The 16,966-nt window shown below is 35.7% G+C and overlaps 2 protein-coding genes across 3 annotated transcripts in view; both read left to right on the top strand.

The window, feature by feature from the left end:
- The first annotated feature begins 753 nt into the window (after window positions 1-753).
- On the top strand, window positions 754-11,528 carry tspan5b (tetraspanin 5b). The gene is made up of 9 exons (XM_084390204.1): window positions 754-1,113; window positions 3,152-3,202; window positions 3,330-3,476; window positions 5,439-5,609; window positions 5,849-5,974; window positions 6,203-6,250; window positions 6,781-6,897; window positions 7,633-7,694; window positions 8,955-11,528. Exons 1-9 carry the CDS (start codon window positions 1,033-1,035, stop codon window positions 8,965-8,967), a joined length of 816 nt encoding a protein of 271 aa, XP_084246330.1. The 5' UTR covers window positions 754-1,032; the 3' UTR covers window positions 8,968-11,528.
- Window positions 11,529-15,136: 3,608 nt separating this feature from the next.
- LOC311286862 (solute carrier family 24 member 2) overlaps window positions 15,137-16,966 on the top strand; it is an 18,770-nt gene continuing 16,940 nt past the window's right edge. Inside the window, exon 1 of one of the 2 annotated variants that reach the window (XM_084403305.1) lies at window positions 15,137-15,370. The gene's annotated coding sequence lies outside the window, so the exon portion shown is untranslated. The remainder of the gene's footprint in view (window positions 15,371-16,966) is intronic. The other variant, XM_084403304.1, reaches the window with a different exon arrangement.

Here is a 16,966-nt window from a genome sequence, read left to right as displayed (position 1 = left end):
CATGACAAGATTTTTAGGAGTCAAAATCGTGTACTCTGACACCGTGACTATCGTAACAGACACAAAATTCTTGTAATCTGAACCAGGCATATGATCACCGTGAATCATCTTACCCAAACATTGGAGTGTCCGTGCTCAACTAAGGCAGAGGCGGCATCTATGCCGGTGAACCGAACAATGGTATAATGATTCAGTTCGACTCCCAAGACAAGACGATGCTCACCCGACTGGCCAATAGGAACGTGGCCCCGCCCATGACACAATTTTCATAGTGAAAGCAGAATCCTGACAGGAGAGCAAGAAATTGCATCGAGAGCAAAGAAAAGCGTTTTGAGAGAAACACTTTTTTTTTTTTTTTGAGAAAATGTTTTCACACTGATAGCAAAAATATATATTTGAGAGGTTTTTTCAAAGTATTTTGAGGGAGATTTTTTTTTCTCAGGAAAAAAATAAATAAAATCAAATGTATTTTTTTTATGTTCTATGAGAAAATACTTTCTTTCAAAACTTTTTCTAGTGTCAAATATTATTATTTTTTGCTATTGGTATGAAAACTTTTTCTCTCAAATATTTTATTTTTTTCTCATGAAATGCTTTTTTGCTATCAGTGTGATAACTTTTTCTCTCAAACTTTTTTTTCTCTCTCAGATCATTTATTTTCTCGCATGTAATAAAGACACAATTCTCTCTCCATAGGCGCTAATTATGGAACCTTTATTTTGAAGAATCGTGTTATTACATAATTCATTTAACCGGAAGTGACTCTCCAGTCTTTATTTGTAGACGAGCGCTCGTCCCGTTATTCGCTGTTATTATTATTATCATCAATAATTATTTAGATTTTTCGAGGCAAATTAATTGTTCCGGCGAAACAGGCAAAGCCCCGTGTGGCATTGCCTACCAGTCTGTAGAAATGTCATAAACATGGAGTGAAAGGACGGAGCCAGGTTTCCAGTCGGTGGGCGATTTTATTTTTTTCACTCCGTCATTAATAGAACCGGGAGGAATTTCTCTGTTTTATCAAACGCAAGTATGTCAGGAAAACACTTTAACGTGCACGAAGTGGGCTGTTGCATCAAATACTTCATATTTGGATTTAATATTATATTTTGGGTGAGTTATCCATTTTTGACATTGTGTGCGTGCTACTTTTTTTTTTTTCTTCGTCCGGGGTTTGCATTAGACCAACCTCTGGCTGTTTGACACATTGGCTTTGCCTCAAATCCTAGTGAGCTGTCTACCTAGACCGCATTGTCAACCGCGCCAATGAGAGCCAGAATCGAACGTTCTAGGTTTACTTATGAAGCCCCAAACCTGTGTTGAATGTTCGTTAGCTTATCTTTCAAATGCTATGACACACTAAAGTACATTCGAACGTTACGAAAGGAGCTTATCTTGGACCTTCCAAACGCGCTTATGACTCCAGAAATGCTTTTAAAACGTTCCGACTGCACTTATTGTAATAGAAATAATGTTCAAACGTTACAAACACTCTTTGCTGCTAAAAAGTAATTCAGAAATGCTGTTAAAGCATTCCAAATGCACCTATGATGCTTTAAAAAAATGCGGCTCTAAAGTTCATAACATGCTTATGTTATGATCGACACAAAAATGCTGTCAACTTTTCCAAACATGCTGTTTACGCAGGCAGCTTAGTAGGTTTTGAGACACAACCCATGTGACAGGTGGTTTGTGCTTTGTCCGTATCAGAGGTCAATCTATGGAAGCCTATTTCCACCAACATAAGAAAAAAATAATTGTTTGTCATAATTTATACATTGGTCGTAATTGTGCATCTGTAAATAACATCTTAAACTGTACAGGGGTCAATGATGTGACGGGTCATTTTTTTTGTCCAAAGGCCTTAATAATAATAAAAAAAACAAATATATAACATCCAAAGTATGTAAGGTAGTACAACTTGATCTCTTTTACTGAATCCAAAAGGTTTTAATTATATTTTACTACATATAAAGGTATTTTAAAGATTTTGAAGTGTCAAAAGGTCATTCGGTAAAACCGATATAGTAAATATTTAAATGGAATAATATTGTTTTTAATAACTAAAGGAACTACAATAATACAAATATAAAGCAGATAAGGCTCTTTTTTTGACATTTCCCCTTTTCTCCTTTCCCTGTGCAATGTTTTACTTGAATATGTTGGAGTGTTTAGAGTAGTCCAATAAATGATTACATTTATGAGATCAGTGATAATTGTATTTAATCTTTCTTCTGTGGTACACACTATATACTATCTCAACATCAATGTCAAATCAGTTTTTAACTTTCAAATCAGTGGGTAAACCGAATGACTTTTTTGGTGACAAATTTTTTCCATCTTGTAAAAAATGACAAAAAAACAGTGTTAATTGTTTGTACAAACCACAAAATCTTATTGTTAACACCTAAAAAATGGTTTCAAATATGGTTATATCTCCATTCTATTTTTTTTACACTTTTAAAAACCTTATTCGTCAATGACCCACACCTTTATGTACATTCATAAAACTTTAAATGTGAATTTATGAGATTTAGAAAAATCTAAATTATGACTCACAGAATTAAAATTTATGCAATAACTTATGCAAATAATTTTGACTTGTGTCATAATTATAACATTAAGTCATAAATCTGAGATAAATGTCAAAAGTATGACGTACTAAGTAATAATTATGACTACTGAAATTGTAATTATGAGATAGAATAAATCAAAGTTACGAGATTAAAAGTTAGTTATAACTGTCATAATTCACTTTCTATGTCAAAATTATGACTTTAAGTCAGAATTTCTACTCGTCATAAATTAGACTTAGTGTGACAACTGATGGCATACTGATTAATAATTATAACTACTGTAAATCGTAATTATGAGATTTAAAAATGTATGAGATTAAAAATTGAAATTCTCTTTATGTCATAATTATGCCTTTTTAAGTCAGAATTTTCGACATGTCAAATTAGATTCAGCATGTCATCATTTCTAATAATTATGATTTACAAAAGCAAGATTTTCTTTTCTTATTTGGCAGAAATGAGCTTCCATAGGAATGAATGTGAATGTAACCACAAACCAAATTTGGTTTCAAAAGTAATTTATAGTGCTGATCTGATCTCTCTCTCTGTCTGACACACAAATATACACCCTTTAGCTGCTGGGAGTGGCATTCCTGTCCGTGGCTCTGTGGGCCTGGAGTGAGAAGGTGAGTGAAGCTCATCTTTTCACGAGCACTTCAAATATGTATCTAACAGATCAAGTGAGATCATGGTCTAATTAAAGTGAAATAAAGTTAGTGTTCTCAGTATTGTTCCTGTTTGTCTTTCCATCAGGGGGTCCTCTCCAACATATCCTCCATCACAGATCTGGGTGGGTTTGACCCAGTGTGGCTGTTTCTTGTGGTCGGAGGGGTGATGTTCGTGCTCGGCTTCGCAGGATGTATCGGTGCTCTGAGGGAAAACTCCTTTCTTCTCAAGTTTGTATGTCATATTTTGTTTTTACCAATGAGTTCAAGCAGAACCTCTAAGCAAACTGTATTTAGTGCACCTACCATCTGCCATTGAAGTCATGTGACCGTGGTGTAGTTTGTTTATAGCCTGCGTTAGCTTTTTTTGTATTTTGTCTTAAAAATGTATTCAAATTGTGTTAATTTGTGAAGATTATCATGATGAACAAAATATGCAAGAATCATAAACTTTTGTTGGTCACATAGCTTTTTTTATGGCAATAATCAAGAAGCCAATGGAAAAATCCTATTGGCTTTTTGTTGAGTAAACCAGAGTGATGCTAACTTCTAGGTTTGCCTACAAAAATACATAATCACTGCAGCGCAACAAGGCAGCAAAATAATTTTGAACCTAATACGGTTACTAGGGTTTGGGCTTTCAGGCTGGCATAAATTAATTTTCTTGTTATGACACTCGGCATATATTTTGTAGTCTTTATCTGTCTGCTGTGCAAATGTTCTACTCCAAATGCAGCCTCTGTGCCCCACTTTGCAATGTAATGTGGTGAAAGTTGTTACAGAGATTTGCAAGAATGTAGGATGATTGCAATTATTACATTGACGTCATGACTGCCTGTCAGATTACTATAGCAATGACTATATTAGTGTCCTCCACACCAACATACAATATCTTTCTGTTTATTATCCACATGCTGCAGGGTCATTCCATGTCAAATAATTTATTTTTTTATTGTTCATATTTTTTCTGAAGAAAGACAAACATAAATAGTGATTATGAAAGCCAAAAAAATTAAATGTAATGAATGTATATTGACTAAGTAATCCACTATTTTGTAGAGGGGTCAAATTGACAATTTGGAGAGATTTGGAGCCAAATTACAGGGGGGTAAAAATTACTTTAGAAAGATGGCAACATTATTATTTTATTTTTACACAGAGATTGGTGGGTCTATTAGTAAAATCTGTTGACCTTGGCAATCTTTGTTGCATTATATGCCAATGGTGACAGTTCAAAAATGGGGGGAAAGCACTTTTTTTTTTCTTTTTTTGCCCAAAGTTTGCATGCTTGTAACTCAAGAAGTATTAAGTATATCTTAATACCCTTTTAGATTTGGGGTTTTAAGAAACGTTTCTTTTGGTATCTTTATTTTAAAGGCCCTATATGGTTCAATCCCAGAGATATGGAGATCTTAATGCAGCTCCATGAGTAAATTTGTCAATTGTACACATTTGCAGTGGCCAAAAACCAAATGCGGGTCACTTTGCATATAGCTGGTACTTTTTTAAAGAGGAATATCGGAACAACAAATAATGTTGAAACTAGAACTGTATCTCATTTTTTCCCTATCAACACATTTGCATAGAATATACCTACTGTGCAGACAAATGTGAATAGAGAGCGCAGTTGTGTAAATGTGTTTTTGAATGGCTGGATATGACATAAGTAACTACGTGGAGGGGTGGGATAGATGGGGTTTGAAAGTGTGTGAACTTCCTCTCCCACAGGTTCTGGTGGTCTGTGTTACTCCTTTCATGTGAGAGAGGATGCTGTGAGAGCTTTGTGGGAATGTCAAGAATGCAAAAGTATTACAAGAGGCCCATTTCCTCTGTAGGGTTCTTAAAACATCTGGAAACACCAGATGAACTGTGATGTCACTCTGGAAGCATTCATTGCGGTCACAGTGACAAATCACCGCTCACTGTTATTGTATGAAAAATTGTGTGTGCAGTTGGAGATGAGCGTTGTGAAAATATGTGAATGTTTTGAGAGGGAAAATAAGAACTACGTCATCTCAAAAAAAAAAAAACATTTGTCAAGGGTTGTTGGCAGGGTTAGGAATCATAAAACAGAGAACATTAATTTAGTTTAATCTGTTGTGGGAAAGTAACACGTTCTTTATTCATTGGAGACCCTTAGGGCAGATATTATCCATCATGAGTTGCGTAACCCAAACTCTGCTGTCGTCTTTTGCAGTTTTCTGTTTTTCTGGGAATCATATTTTTCCTGGAGTTGACAGCGGGAGTCTTGGCGTTTGTCTTTAAGGACTGGATTAAAGACCAGCTCAAGTTCTTCATCAACAACAATATTCGAGCATACAGAGACGACATTGACCTACAGAATCTCATTGATTTCACGCAAGATTATGTAAGGACACACAAAACCAAACCATGAAAAGTACATATAGTGTATATATATATATATATATATATATATATATATATATATATATATATATATATATATATATATATATATATATATATATAATGCGTGCGTGCTGTGTTGATGTTAATCTTAGTAGCTGCAATCTGTTCTAATCTGTCATGGCTTTCATCTATTGGTTGGTTCACACATCAATATTCATTGCATGAATGTTTCTGCAGTGGGAGTGTTGTGGAGCTTTTGGGCCTGAAGACTGGAATCTGAATATTTACTTTAATTGTACTGACACTAATCTGAGCAGAGAGAAATGTGGGGTTCCCTTTTCCTGCTGCACCAAGGACCCTGCTGTAAGTAAACACACAGACACATGACTTTCAGTCATCTTATCACTTAGAATGTGTCATAGTCTCCTTCCGGAAGGCGTGGGAACATAAACCTACACACCTACACACCCACATACAAAACAACAGTTCTCTATTTTATAATGCTCAGACCCTAGGATTTAATGTGGAATGTTAAGTTGATGTTTTTCAGAGGACTTAATCTAAGATTTCTTCCTGTTTTCCTTCCCAAAGGAGGATGTGATCAACACTCAGTGTGGATATGACATTCGAGCGAAAGGTGTAAGTACTCTACTCTTCTGCAAAATTATATTCACCCAAAAATTCAGTCAACCCTTATTTACACTCATGTCTCTACAATCTGTTTGACTTTATTTCTTCTGTGGAATGCAAATGGATTTAAAGAATATACATTTCCATATAATTGAAGTATACTGGGACTGTTAAACTTAAAAATGACTCAAAATCCCAATAACAATAACATAAAAGTGATCCATATGATCCACATACTGTGTTTTAATAAATAGAATTGTTTTATATTTTGCATGTATTTAATTTATATTTAATTTATTTAATCTAACACTGTGTCAGAACCAGACTCGAGCGGCGCGACGCGACAAAAGCAACTAGAACCCATTATAATCACTGATGCTGTCTACACTGGATGCGACACACATGACAAATTCCTGACATACGCCAAGTGCTCGTGCTACTTCTGACACAAAGAACAAATAGATTTGCAGCGGTCATTTTGTTTCGTCCAGTGCAAACAGCCAGATATACTGTAAATGTGTGTTTTTTTTTGTGTAAAGGACAACGAACAGAAGGTGTTTATACACACGAAAGGATGTGTGCCACAGTTTGAAAAATGGCTACAGGAGAATCTAACCGTAGTTGCCGGAATCTTCATAGGAATTGCACTTCTGCAGGTGAATAAACAATGACAATCAGTGAAATACACACACATGTTGTGCATGTGCCACTGTTAACAGAAATGAAGGGATAATGGATAACTGATAATGGAAAATTCAGGCACCTTGAACATGATACAGTGCTCTGCAAGAATATGAAGACCTACATACAGCTCTCTCATTTTACATTTACCCTACATTCTAATTTATAAGTGATTTATTATTTTATTTCTTGGTTCAGAAGCCTAACAATTATTCAAAATATATTAAAAAAGAAACCAGTTATTTTAAATCACAAAATAATTAATAATATGTCACAATATTACTGGTTTTTTTTTTTTTTTTTTTTTTTTTTTATCTAATCAAATAAATGCAGCCTTGGTGAGACTTTTTTTATTTTATGTTTTATTTTACTGATTCTACCCAAACTTTTGAACAAAAATGTAGCTGGTTTGATATTACTTACAATCTCTGACAATTAAATAATTGGGGCCTTTAGATACATCAAAACCCTTCAGCATTGATTACCATTTTTATATTTCATGCATTGTTTTAATTTATCTCCAGCTTCTCGTGAGTGCTTTTTAATTTTAGCTGCTGTCCTTCAAATTTACAACCTAAACAACTTGCCAAGTGTGCTTATTGTATTGATTTATTGACAGCTGTGTGCTCTTTAGGGTGTTTGAATACTTTTAGAAGGCATTAAGCCTAGATCCTTGTTGCCTGAGACATTAACCCATCCTCTGCTTCTAGATATTTGGGATCTGTCTGGCACAGAATCTACTGAGTGACATTGAGGCGGTCAGGGAGAGCTGGTAAGAAACATCAATGATATAAGGAGTACACTGTCTTGAGCTCTGCATTTTGATTAGAGCCACCACACACCCTAATGTAAGGCTGGGAAACATTGAAAAAGAAAAGACTAAAGGCCTGTTCACACCAAGGATGATAACTATAATAATAAAGATATAGTTGCATTAAATATACATTATATATTCTAAATATGAAAGAATAGCAGAGTCCACACCACAACTATAACGATAAAGGCAAAGACAAATGATATTGCTGGAATCACTTTCACAGCGATTTTTCCAGCTGATGAACGAAACATTGAGAGCTAATCAGAATCCATTCTGCTTTAATGAGCTCAAGCATTTAAAGTGGCAGATGACAAAACTGCAGCTCGCTCTTTGAATAAACAGAATTATGTCGTCCACTGGCGTGGACGCTAATATATTGGGTGTGTTCACACTTGCCAGGTTTGGTTCGATTAAAACGAACCTTGGTGCGATTGCTCTGTTAATGCCGTTCATTTGATTAAGTGTGAACGCTGCCATCTGAACCCTGGTTTTTTCGTCATAGTCTAGATGTTGCCCATCACGGTTCAGTTCAGGCTTCAGAACCGCGTCTCCTCGCAGCAGATCTTCGTGTGTGTGTGTGTGTGTGACAGAGGGATTCCTGCCACTGTTTTGACTCCTTTACACATTTTTTAAGCACATACTGCAAGCGTGTTTAGCTAGCACTCAGTATTGTTTTGTATGTTCGACAAGTTCTGTAGCAAAATATACGTCATAAAAGCCTTTTTTTCTGTATCTTTAGGTTTGGTGTTAAAAATGACAGTGTGGACACTAAGCGAACCAGGACTAAATGAAAATATTTGTTTTTGTTCGGACCAAGAGAACTGAACTACAAGTGTGAACATAGTTGTCATTAAAGTTATCGTTCTTGGTGTGAACGGGCATTAACAATGATGATACTGACTAATGCAGATATATTACAGCTAATTTGGCTATATAATTATAGCTAAAAAAACACCTTTTGTGTTAATTCAGACTGGCAGCAAAAAATCTGTTTAGTTTAATGCATTCTCAGACCTTTTTTGGTGTGTAGTGCACTGGAAGAAATCTTTTCTTAATCAATCAGACAGTCAGTTTGATGGTAATAAGCAGGTAGAGGGTGTCTCATCTTGCTAACATTTTGGTCTCTCTCTCTCTCTCTCTCTCTCTCTCTCTCTCTCTCTCTCTCTCTCTCTCTCTCTCTCTCTCTCTTCTCTCTCTCTCTTTTTCATCCTCCAGTTTGTTTACCTGAAGCACTTGAGCCGTTCTGCAGACAGAGCCTCCATCTCTCTGTCACTCAGCAACAGGGTTTGCATTGTCATCACAGTCTCCTAGCAACCAGTGAGGGATTCCATTCACATACCTCCTTTATTACATTGTACATCGACATCTTCACGTTTCCATCATAATGGTGTGTCCAATGCTAGATTTGTTCTTCAAATATCACACAAACAAAATCTCAACAGTATTAACATGTTGAATCTACATACAACTAATTTGTCTTCCTTAAGACCATCCACAACGTAACAAGAAACACTAAAGGCCACTTGTATTCTGTCTGTGTTGTGTTTTTAAAATATTGATCTTATGCCTCAGATGAACGTATTTGAAACGATGAGCATAGCATTTTATAAAATGTCTGGTAGATGATTATTACACTGCAGGTCATCAGTTTGGCAGATGCAACAATGATTCAGTCATTGAAATCCGTCCATGTTTGCAGGTAAATGCAAACAAGCTCAGTATTTATAGATAATTAGTTGGCCTAAACAAATGAGCGCACCTTTTTCCTGCATTTTCTGCACTATTTGTGGTTGTGGTGGTGGTGGTTGGTGGGTGGGTGGGTGGGTGGGAGGGGGTCTGCATAATTATGCTGAATGGAAATTTAAATATTATAAAATGTGTTTGTCAGTGCTAAGAGAATAGTTATATTGGTAGCTGAAAACATGATCAGATTAGGCAAAATATTAATAACTTGCGGGGGATATTAATAGCATCTTGTGGAAATCTGCTCAAACCCAAAGTATATGGCCGTCCGCATTCCGCGACTGTCCGCGCACTGTCCCTGTGATGTCATTTTCATCATCAGTAGGACCGCGGACGCGTACAACAGCGCATGTGCGACTGACTTAACTGCTTAAGAAATAGATAAGAGCGCATGCGCAAAACACGTCTTTCCAAGGACAGCGATCACGGAAAATGAAGTATACCTGGGCCTTCAGATTTCAGATTGTGAAATCAGGCAGATTGTGCTAAATGTTGAGTTACTGTCTACTTAACACTACATGAGTCTCATTATGACTCTCAAATGTATAGAATTCATTGAAACTATTTGTCTATTTTGTTCACATTGTCAGATTGTGTGTATATTACCTGTTTAATGGATTTTATTAAAACAGTTGCTTTTGAAACTTAAGGAAAATGCACTGCATGCTTACTGGAATTACACTACATTTTCCCCGTGTGTTCAGCTATATGAAGATATTTTTGTGAATGGCTCTGTGTAAGTAATGGTGTCACTAGAATGTTTTAAAAACATTAGCACTGGAATTTAACTTTGATTCAGACTGTCAGATTCTGGGGAGGTTTAGAGCAAAACCTAGCAAACTGGGTCATATGGGTGAATTACAAATGTATTGGAGTAAAAAGTATATACTTGTTCAAAAATGCAGTCAAGAAGAGAGTAAAAGTTGCTAATGTCTTTGATACTCAGTACAACTACAAAGTAGCTAAAAAGATACTCAAGTACAGTAACTAATTACATTTATTCATATACTTTACACCACTGGTTGATTTGGATGGAAGCATATGCCATATGCATAAATGTAAATGGGGTGGATTATAATTGGGGCTTGTTATTATTAGATTCACCTGTATTTATGATATTGAATCATGAAATCTTTCTGAACTCATAGTGTCTGTCAGAAAGATGGGGAGAATGTTTTGACTTGATTGTGAAATGAATCTGCAGCCTGTTACATAGTGGTTTTGTGACTTTTGTAAAAACAGGGTTTGTGAGATTATTTGAAACACAAGCTGATTTAATGAATCCATGTGTTTGTGATAATGCTTTTTCACTTTACACTTTCATGATGTGTATAACCGTAATGCATCATAAAATGTTTGTTTTCAGTTGGTTAAAGTTTTGGACTGTCTTTGTGAAAGGTGAAGTCCAAAGAATAACAAAAGACTGCATTTAAACTGGCTTTCACTGGTTTTGCATTATGTGCACAGTGAAACTGGAGAACAGGGAAGCTTTAGTATTGAAAATGTCCAGATCTAAAAGATTCCCTTTTTTCTAGCACTTGTAATTTAAGTCTGAATTTTAGCCCAGCTTAAACTTTTGGTCGATCATTGACCAGTAGTGCCAAAAAAAAAAAAAAAGTAATACATTTTCGTGCATTTTCTCAGAAAACTGTTGTAAAAATGACATTTTATGGTAAAATGAAAATTCGCATAATCACACAATCATCTTGTTATCACCAGAAAGTATAGTTTTTCTGAGTAAATATGTATCTAATAATGGCATATTAGGGGGAGGGGGTTACAAAAAATATTTTTAACTGGATCTGCTTGTCTTATTTGGGCAGAACTTTGTTTTTATTATTTAATTCTAATTTTCCCATGTTTCTGTGTCATTTCTTAATTTTACATGATCTTATTTAACAAATGTAATAACAATTTACATTGTTTTCCAATATGGTGGTATTGGAAACAATAAATTTTTTATGTTTTTGTATGTGTGGTAAGCCCGTGTCTATGTCTGTGACTCTTTTCTAGACCCTACTCATTAATAAAGTGTTATTAATTGTCTCCCATATTTAATTATCACCAACCTATAAGGATCATGTGCAGCATGTTTTTAATGTGTTTTAAAGTTTGATACTTTTTTTAAATAAAATACCATTGGGGTGTTAAAAAAACTAACAAATCTTATTATTCATTAGTTATTTTAATGTTATCATTTTATAAATGTAATCACAAACTTCAGCAATACACTAAATGTTACTTAAATTTTATTTTAGAATTTATTTAAATATGTACTTTAAAGTTACAGCATTTGCTTTTATGTTTTGCGTTTGATAATTCAGAATATGAGCATAATCTATTTTAGCTATCAATAATGTCAATTTGTGGGTACCTGTACATCTGAAGACAAAACATTCCTCGTGCAGTTTTAAATTTGGACGTCAGGTGGCGCTAGAGGCATGAAACTTTTTACCCAACCCAAGGTGTAATAGTAACTGCCCTCTGAAGATAAACTGTTGAGGGTTTGGAGTTAATTGTGAAAATTGCATAGAAATTTATATTTACTCATAGTAGAGAGCTGTACAGCAATTGTCAGAACATTGCAAACAACGATTCAGTTATGAGCCAGTCATGGTTCACGTGACACGGTTAGGCTACAGATTAACCTTTGCCTGAGTCTTCACGGTTTATGAATAATTGCACAAAGCGTGGATCTTTATCTCAGAAGGTATGAGTGAAATAACGCTGTACCACCTGGAGACCTGGAGACCTTGCTGGGAATGAAACCGCGATGTCTAAATCACCTTAATTGCACTTGCTTATACAACCCTCCTTCTTCCTTTGGGAAGCAGCATGGGTAATCTGAGCAGATTAGGATCTGCTGTGTCTTCTTAATCCCACCACGATTAAAATAGGATTAGAACTCATCTCCTGGCCTCAGAATCACAGTAACTGCTCAGAGGCACTGCCACTCTGCCTTTCTGTCCCATGGACCAAAGGAACAGCAATAGGGGTCACTGTGTTTTGAACTCTCATAATGTCATTGTCCAGGCAGCATGGCATTGCTCACTACCAAATCCTATACACATATGCATAAAATGTATGGCCATAACTGAATAGCAACAACAACAACAACAAAAGTTTGAAAGTGTTTTATACAGTCTATGGCTTGAAATGAAGATAGGCCTAATACTACTTCATACGATCACATTGTAGGGGTAGGGCAATATGATATATATTGTTTTATTTTTTATTCAAGTGCCCTTGTAATCTTTCATCAAAAATAACTTCCCCCTCCCTCTAGCAACAACATCTCTTCTCTGATGACGTGTTTAGTGGCGCGAGGGCGGGACAACCTGTCACTCACATGACATCGCAATGGCAAACCACCATGATCCAACGATCTAATCAATTCCCAATGGACAAGTCCGGTCCGACGTGTAACATGCTACAGTAAACTGTAACTTCTAGTACAGTATGTCCTTGATTTGCCTTTACGTCATTTATAAACTTATTTATAAAAAATATTAAAGACACACATTTTTATTCAAACGTAGGCTTATTTATTGAAATGTCAAAACATAATTGTTACAATATGACGGTTAAAATTGTATGTAAAATTATGTTATTCATGTAAAGGTGCACTAGCTCTCTATCGCCATCTATGGTTAAACATACAAGTGCAAGTTTTTTTTTTTTTTAACTGGAAGCAGATGACACCGGAAGCCTCAAATGGCCGCACCTGCTTTTACGAAAAATAAATAAATAAGGTGGACACCTATCAGTGTCATTCAACACCATGAGCCACTCACAGTAAGAAAGTCCTACAAGTCGTATATTCGAAAATAAGCAAGTAATTAGCGTTTTTGCTGCTAAAGTAGCTTTTCACTTACGAAGAAGACACAAGGACCAATGACGTGAACACTGATTTTTAATCTACTCACTCATTAATTGAAAGGTTTTACCTCAAATTTCTTTTGTAGCGGCTTTATGTTTTTTGCATTATTTATGTGTCTTTATGTAACACTGTGAATGTATGAATATTGACGAATATTGACCCTAGTTACTGAAAAAGGCATCAGATGCGGCTTTATTATGGTGGTCATGGATGCATCACTCTTCATAGACACACAGCTGGGGTCAGAGGTCACTGTTTCATCACTGAATTCAGGAGGATAAATCATGGATGCGACATAAGTATCAAGAAGATATTTGTAGTTTAAGTCGGCATGAAATGGAAGTTGCAATAGTCTTATCATCCCAATTGTGACGCATATCCGAGCAAATTGGCTTCTTGAACGAAAAAATGAAGGGCAGGACTTAATTTTGTTTAACAGGAATTTATTGAATTATTGGATGGTTGTGGTTTGCTATTGCTGTGATGTCATTGAGTGACAGGTTGTCCTGCCCCTTGCGCCAGTAAAAACGTCATAGAAAAGGGATGTTGTTGCAATCTTCTTTTTTTTTTTTTTTTTTATTAATACAGCAATGTTCTATAAAAAATAAAAGTCAATTCTGATTTCATGGAGACTTGTTGTCACCAACTAATGGAGTGTATATGTAGTTATAACATTTTATGTAGGCCTATACCATGCCATCCTAATGCCTAAACCGACCATGGGCAAACTACATTAAACTGCAATGTTTTTACAGTGTAGTGTGAATCTCCAGAGCGTCAAGAACCGCAGGAGGAGGATGTTTCACCCTGCAGAACAGAGTTAGCCTCAGGTCAGATGTGTTTGCACACTCTACATGATTTTCCATATAACTGCAAGGACCATTTCCTGGAAGATTGTGTGGTTGATTGGAGGTGGAATTAGTCAATAGTTAAGCTGAAATGTCCTCTATGCAGGGCAGGGTCAGGTTCAGCTGCATCCAGCATGCTGCGCTCATACGCTATTTAAAGCCTAGCGAAAGCTCTGGCCTTACAGGCCTAATCTTCTCCTCACAAAGATGCATTAATCTATGGCTTCAATCTATGGGGCTGGATGACAGCTTTAGGTCCAGTAAGAGTGGGATGGGTTACAGGTGCTTCAGGACTCTATGGTATTGGCGTATATCTTGTCCTTGCGTGCGGCGCTCGCTGACATGCATCTGTCTCGGGGAACAGGCCCTTGAGAAAGACAGAGTTTATCTGAAAGGAGGGATGGAGTGGGAGGGGAGCGGTGTGGAGATTGCATAATATTTGCCATATGGCTTAAGAGAGTGGCTAAAGGTAATCTTAACCCTGCAACACAGATGACCACTCAAGAGTGAGATCATAGCTAAAGATTTCTATTTTAGACTAGTACTTGAACACAGAGAAAGAAAAGATGTTCATTTAATTGGAAAAAATCCCCTCTAAATCTGATGAGATATATAAGTCTGGCAAAATATTATGTTTTTTATCCATGCAACCTCCAACTGCTAACTTTTATAATTCAAAGTATCATATCAAAGTATAAAGTGTAACAACAATAATATTATGAGTTTACAAGTGGAATGTGCGTTTTGGAAAGGTGAACATTTTTTACCAATTATTTTACAAAGATTCTGCTAATTGTTTTATTTCATGCATTTTATCATCTCATGTTGATTGAGAGAACATGGAATATTTGCACTTTCGAAAACTTTCATGATAAAATGACGGATTATGCCCATTGACAAATTATGTGTTCTTTACACCATTGCAGGTTCTGTAACCAACTTGGCAAGGACAGAACGAATGGGTAAGGGATGGGGCAAGGAAGGAGAGAGTGAGACAGGGGAGGGAGCGAGAGAGGAAAGATCAGACCTCCCCTTTAACCTGTGGCAGCAGTAGCAGTATTCTTGATCCATGACAGTGAAACAGCAAGTGGTTGGTGTCCATAAGTCTGTGGGATTCTTCTGAGAGGTTCACCATACACGGTAAACCACCAGATGTGAAGGTAAATTTATTATTTAATAGTGGTATTCTGGCATTTGGCATGTTTTTCCTGTGTTTCTGTTTTTATAATTTCTTAATGAAGAGTTTTTCATGCAAGTATATATGATCTATAAGCCCAATGCAAAAATACAAAGAAAGACATAAGGTAATTATATTAAATTAATGTGAAATGGTGGGATGATTATTTATCCTATTCAACTTGGAGATTTTATATAAATGTCTTTAAATCAAGGTCACCGATGCAAGTGGTGTTCATTTACTGTGCTTGTGCATTCAGCTGTTTACTGATTTGTTTCTTAATATTCCATAATGCAGATATGATCACTAATTAAGCATATATATAAGTGTGTGTGTCATACAGAATGTGCTGGAATATACTGTGAGTTAGGGTAAAAGTAAAGGCTGTGTAAATCAGGATAACAGTGGCCCATAGATCCGATTAAATCCTTAACTTGACAGATGGACTCAACAGAGGAAGCAGCCAGGAGTTTTAAATTTTGAAAGATATAAATGCATTAAAAAAAATGCCAACGAGTTGTTCATGGTTCTAATGTTAAGTTAAAATATGAATTATTGTTCTGACTTGGATGAGCCATGCTGAAGCTGTAAAATCGTCTTTCTACAGAGCTATGATACTTGGTGGAAAAATTGCTTAATTTGATCATTTTTATATTTTAATGATTATTATTATTCAGAAATGTATCATTTTTATATAATAAATGTAACTATTTATTGGTTTATCTTATTGTTGACATTGCTAATGAAATAAGCCATGCAACACTCTTTTTGCTTATTGGATTAATATCTCATGTGTGAATGAATTATTACTTTATTAGCTGTATGCATTGTGTAAGTACAGGACCTGAACAAAAGTGGCTGCACACTGTGATTGTTACATTTTTGATTTACAGACACTACGGAGCTGAATTATTGGCAATGTTAACTGTAACTAACATATCATTCAGACTGTTTTAGATTGGTAATCATATCTGATTGGATTCTATTATAGGACTCACGTGGTAGCCTATATAGGCCTCCAAAAAGGAGAACGATAACTTGTGAGGTGTCTAATATGATTTGATATACAGTATCAGGGTGATCTAAAGTGACCTTTTCATGACATGTTGGATGGCTTTGTGTTTTCATGTTATGCACGTTAAAATATGTGCTAACATCTAAATTAATTGGTTTTATTCAAGACTAATATGACTGAATCATTCTGACATTTGCATTTACACCAACTTGAGTCAGATATGATGGACAAAGCTAACAAGTGCATGTTATTGCTTCTTACAACATGGCAATTAACATCGCAGATTCTTTTTGAACCATGAAAATATGGGAAGATAAAAATGGTCTATCGCCAAATCTGCACAAAGCATTGACATCATTTCAATGATTAGAAGTTACAGTAGGAAGTAAGGTGAGAAAAGTTAAGCTCTCTGTTGCATTGTTGACAGTCCAGTTGTCAATCCGATTACTGTAGATCTACAGCTCAATGGCACTATTTTACTGGGAGAGAGAGCTTTGTATGTGTGCCAAACCAAAACCACAGCATCTGTCATCTGTCATTTCCATCTTTGATTAGTGAACCTGT

This window comes from Rutilus rutilus (genome assembly GCF_951802725.1).
Source record: "Rutilus rutilus genome assembly, chromosome: 2".
NCBI lineage: Eukaryota > Metazoa > Chordata > Actinopteri > Cypriniformes > Leuciscidae > Rutilus > Rutilus rutilus.
Note: the sequence above shows the minus strand (reverse complement) of the source record. Positions and strands in the feature narration are given on the sequence as shown.

Coding starts and splice junctions, on each gene's coding strand:
- tspan5b (XM_084390204.1), top strand. CDS start 1,033: ATGTCAGGAAAACACTTTAACGTGCACGAAGTGGGCTGTTGCATCAAA. Junction 5,610..5,848: donor TTGATTTCACGCAAGATTAT/GTAAGGACACAC, acceptor ATGTTTCTGCAG/TGGGAGTGTTGTGGAGCTTT. Junction 6,251..6,780: donor ATGACATTCGAGCGAAAGGT/GTAAGTACTCTA, acceptor TTTTGTGTAAAG/GACAACGAACAGAAGGTGTT.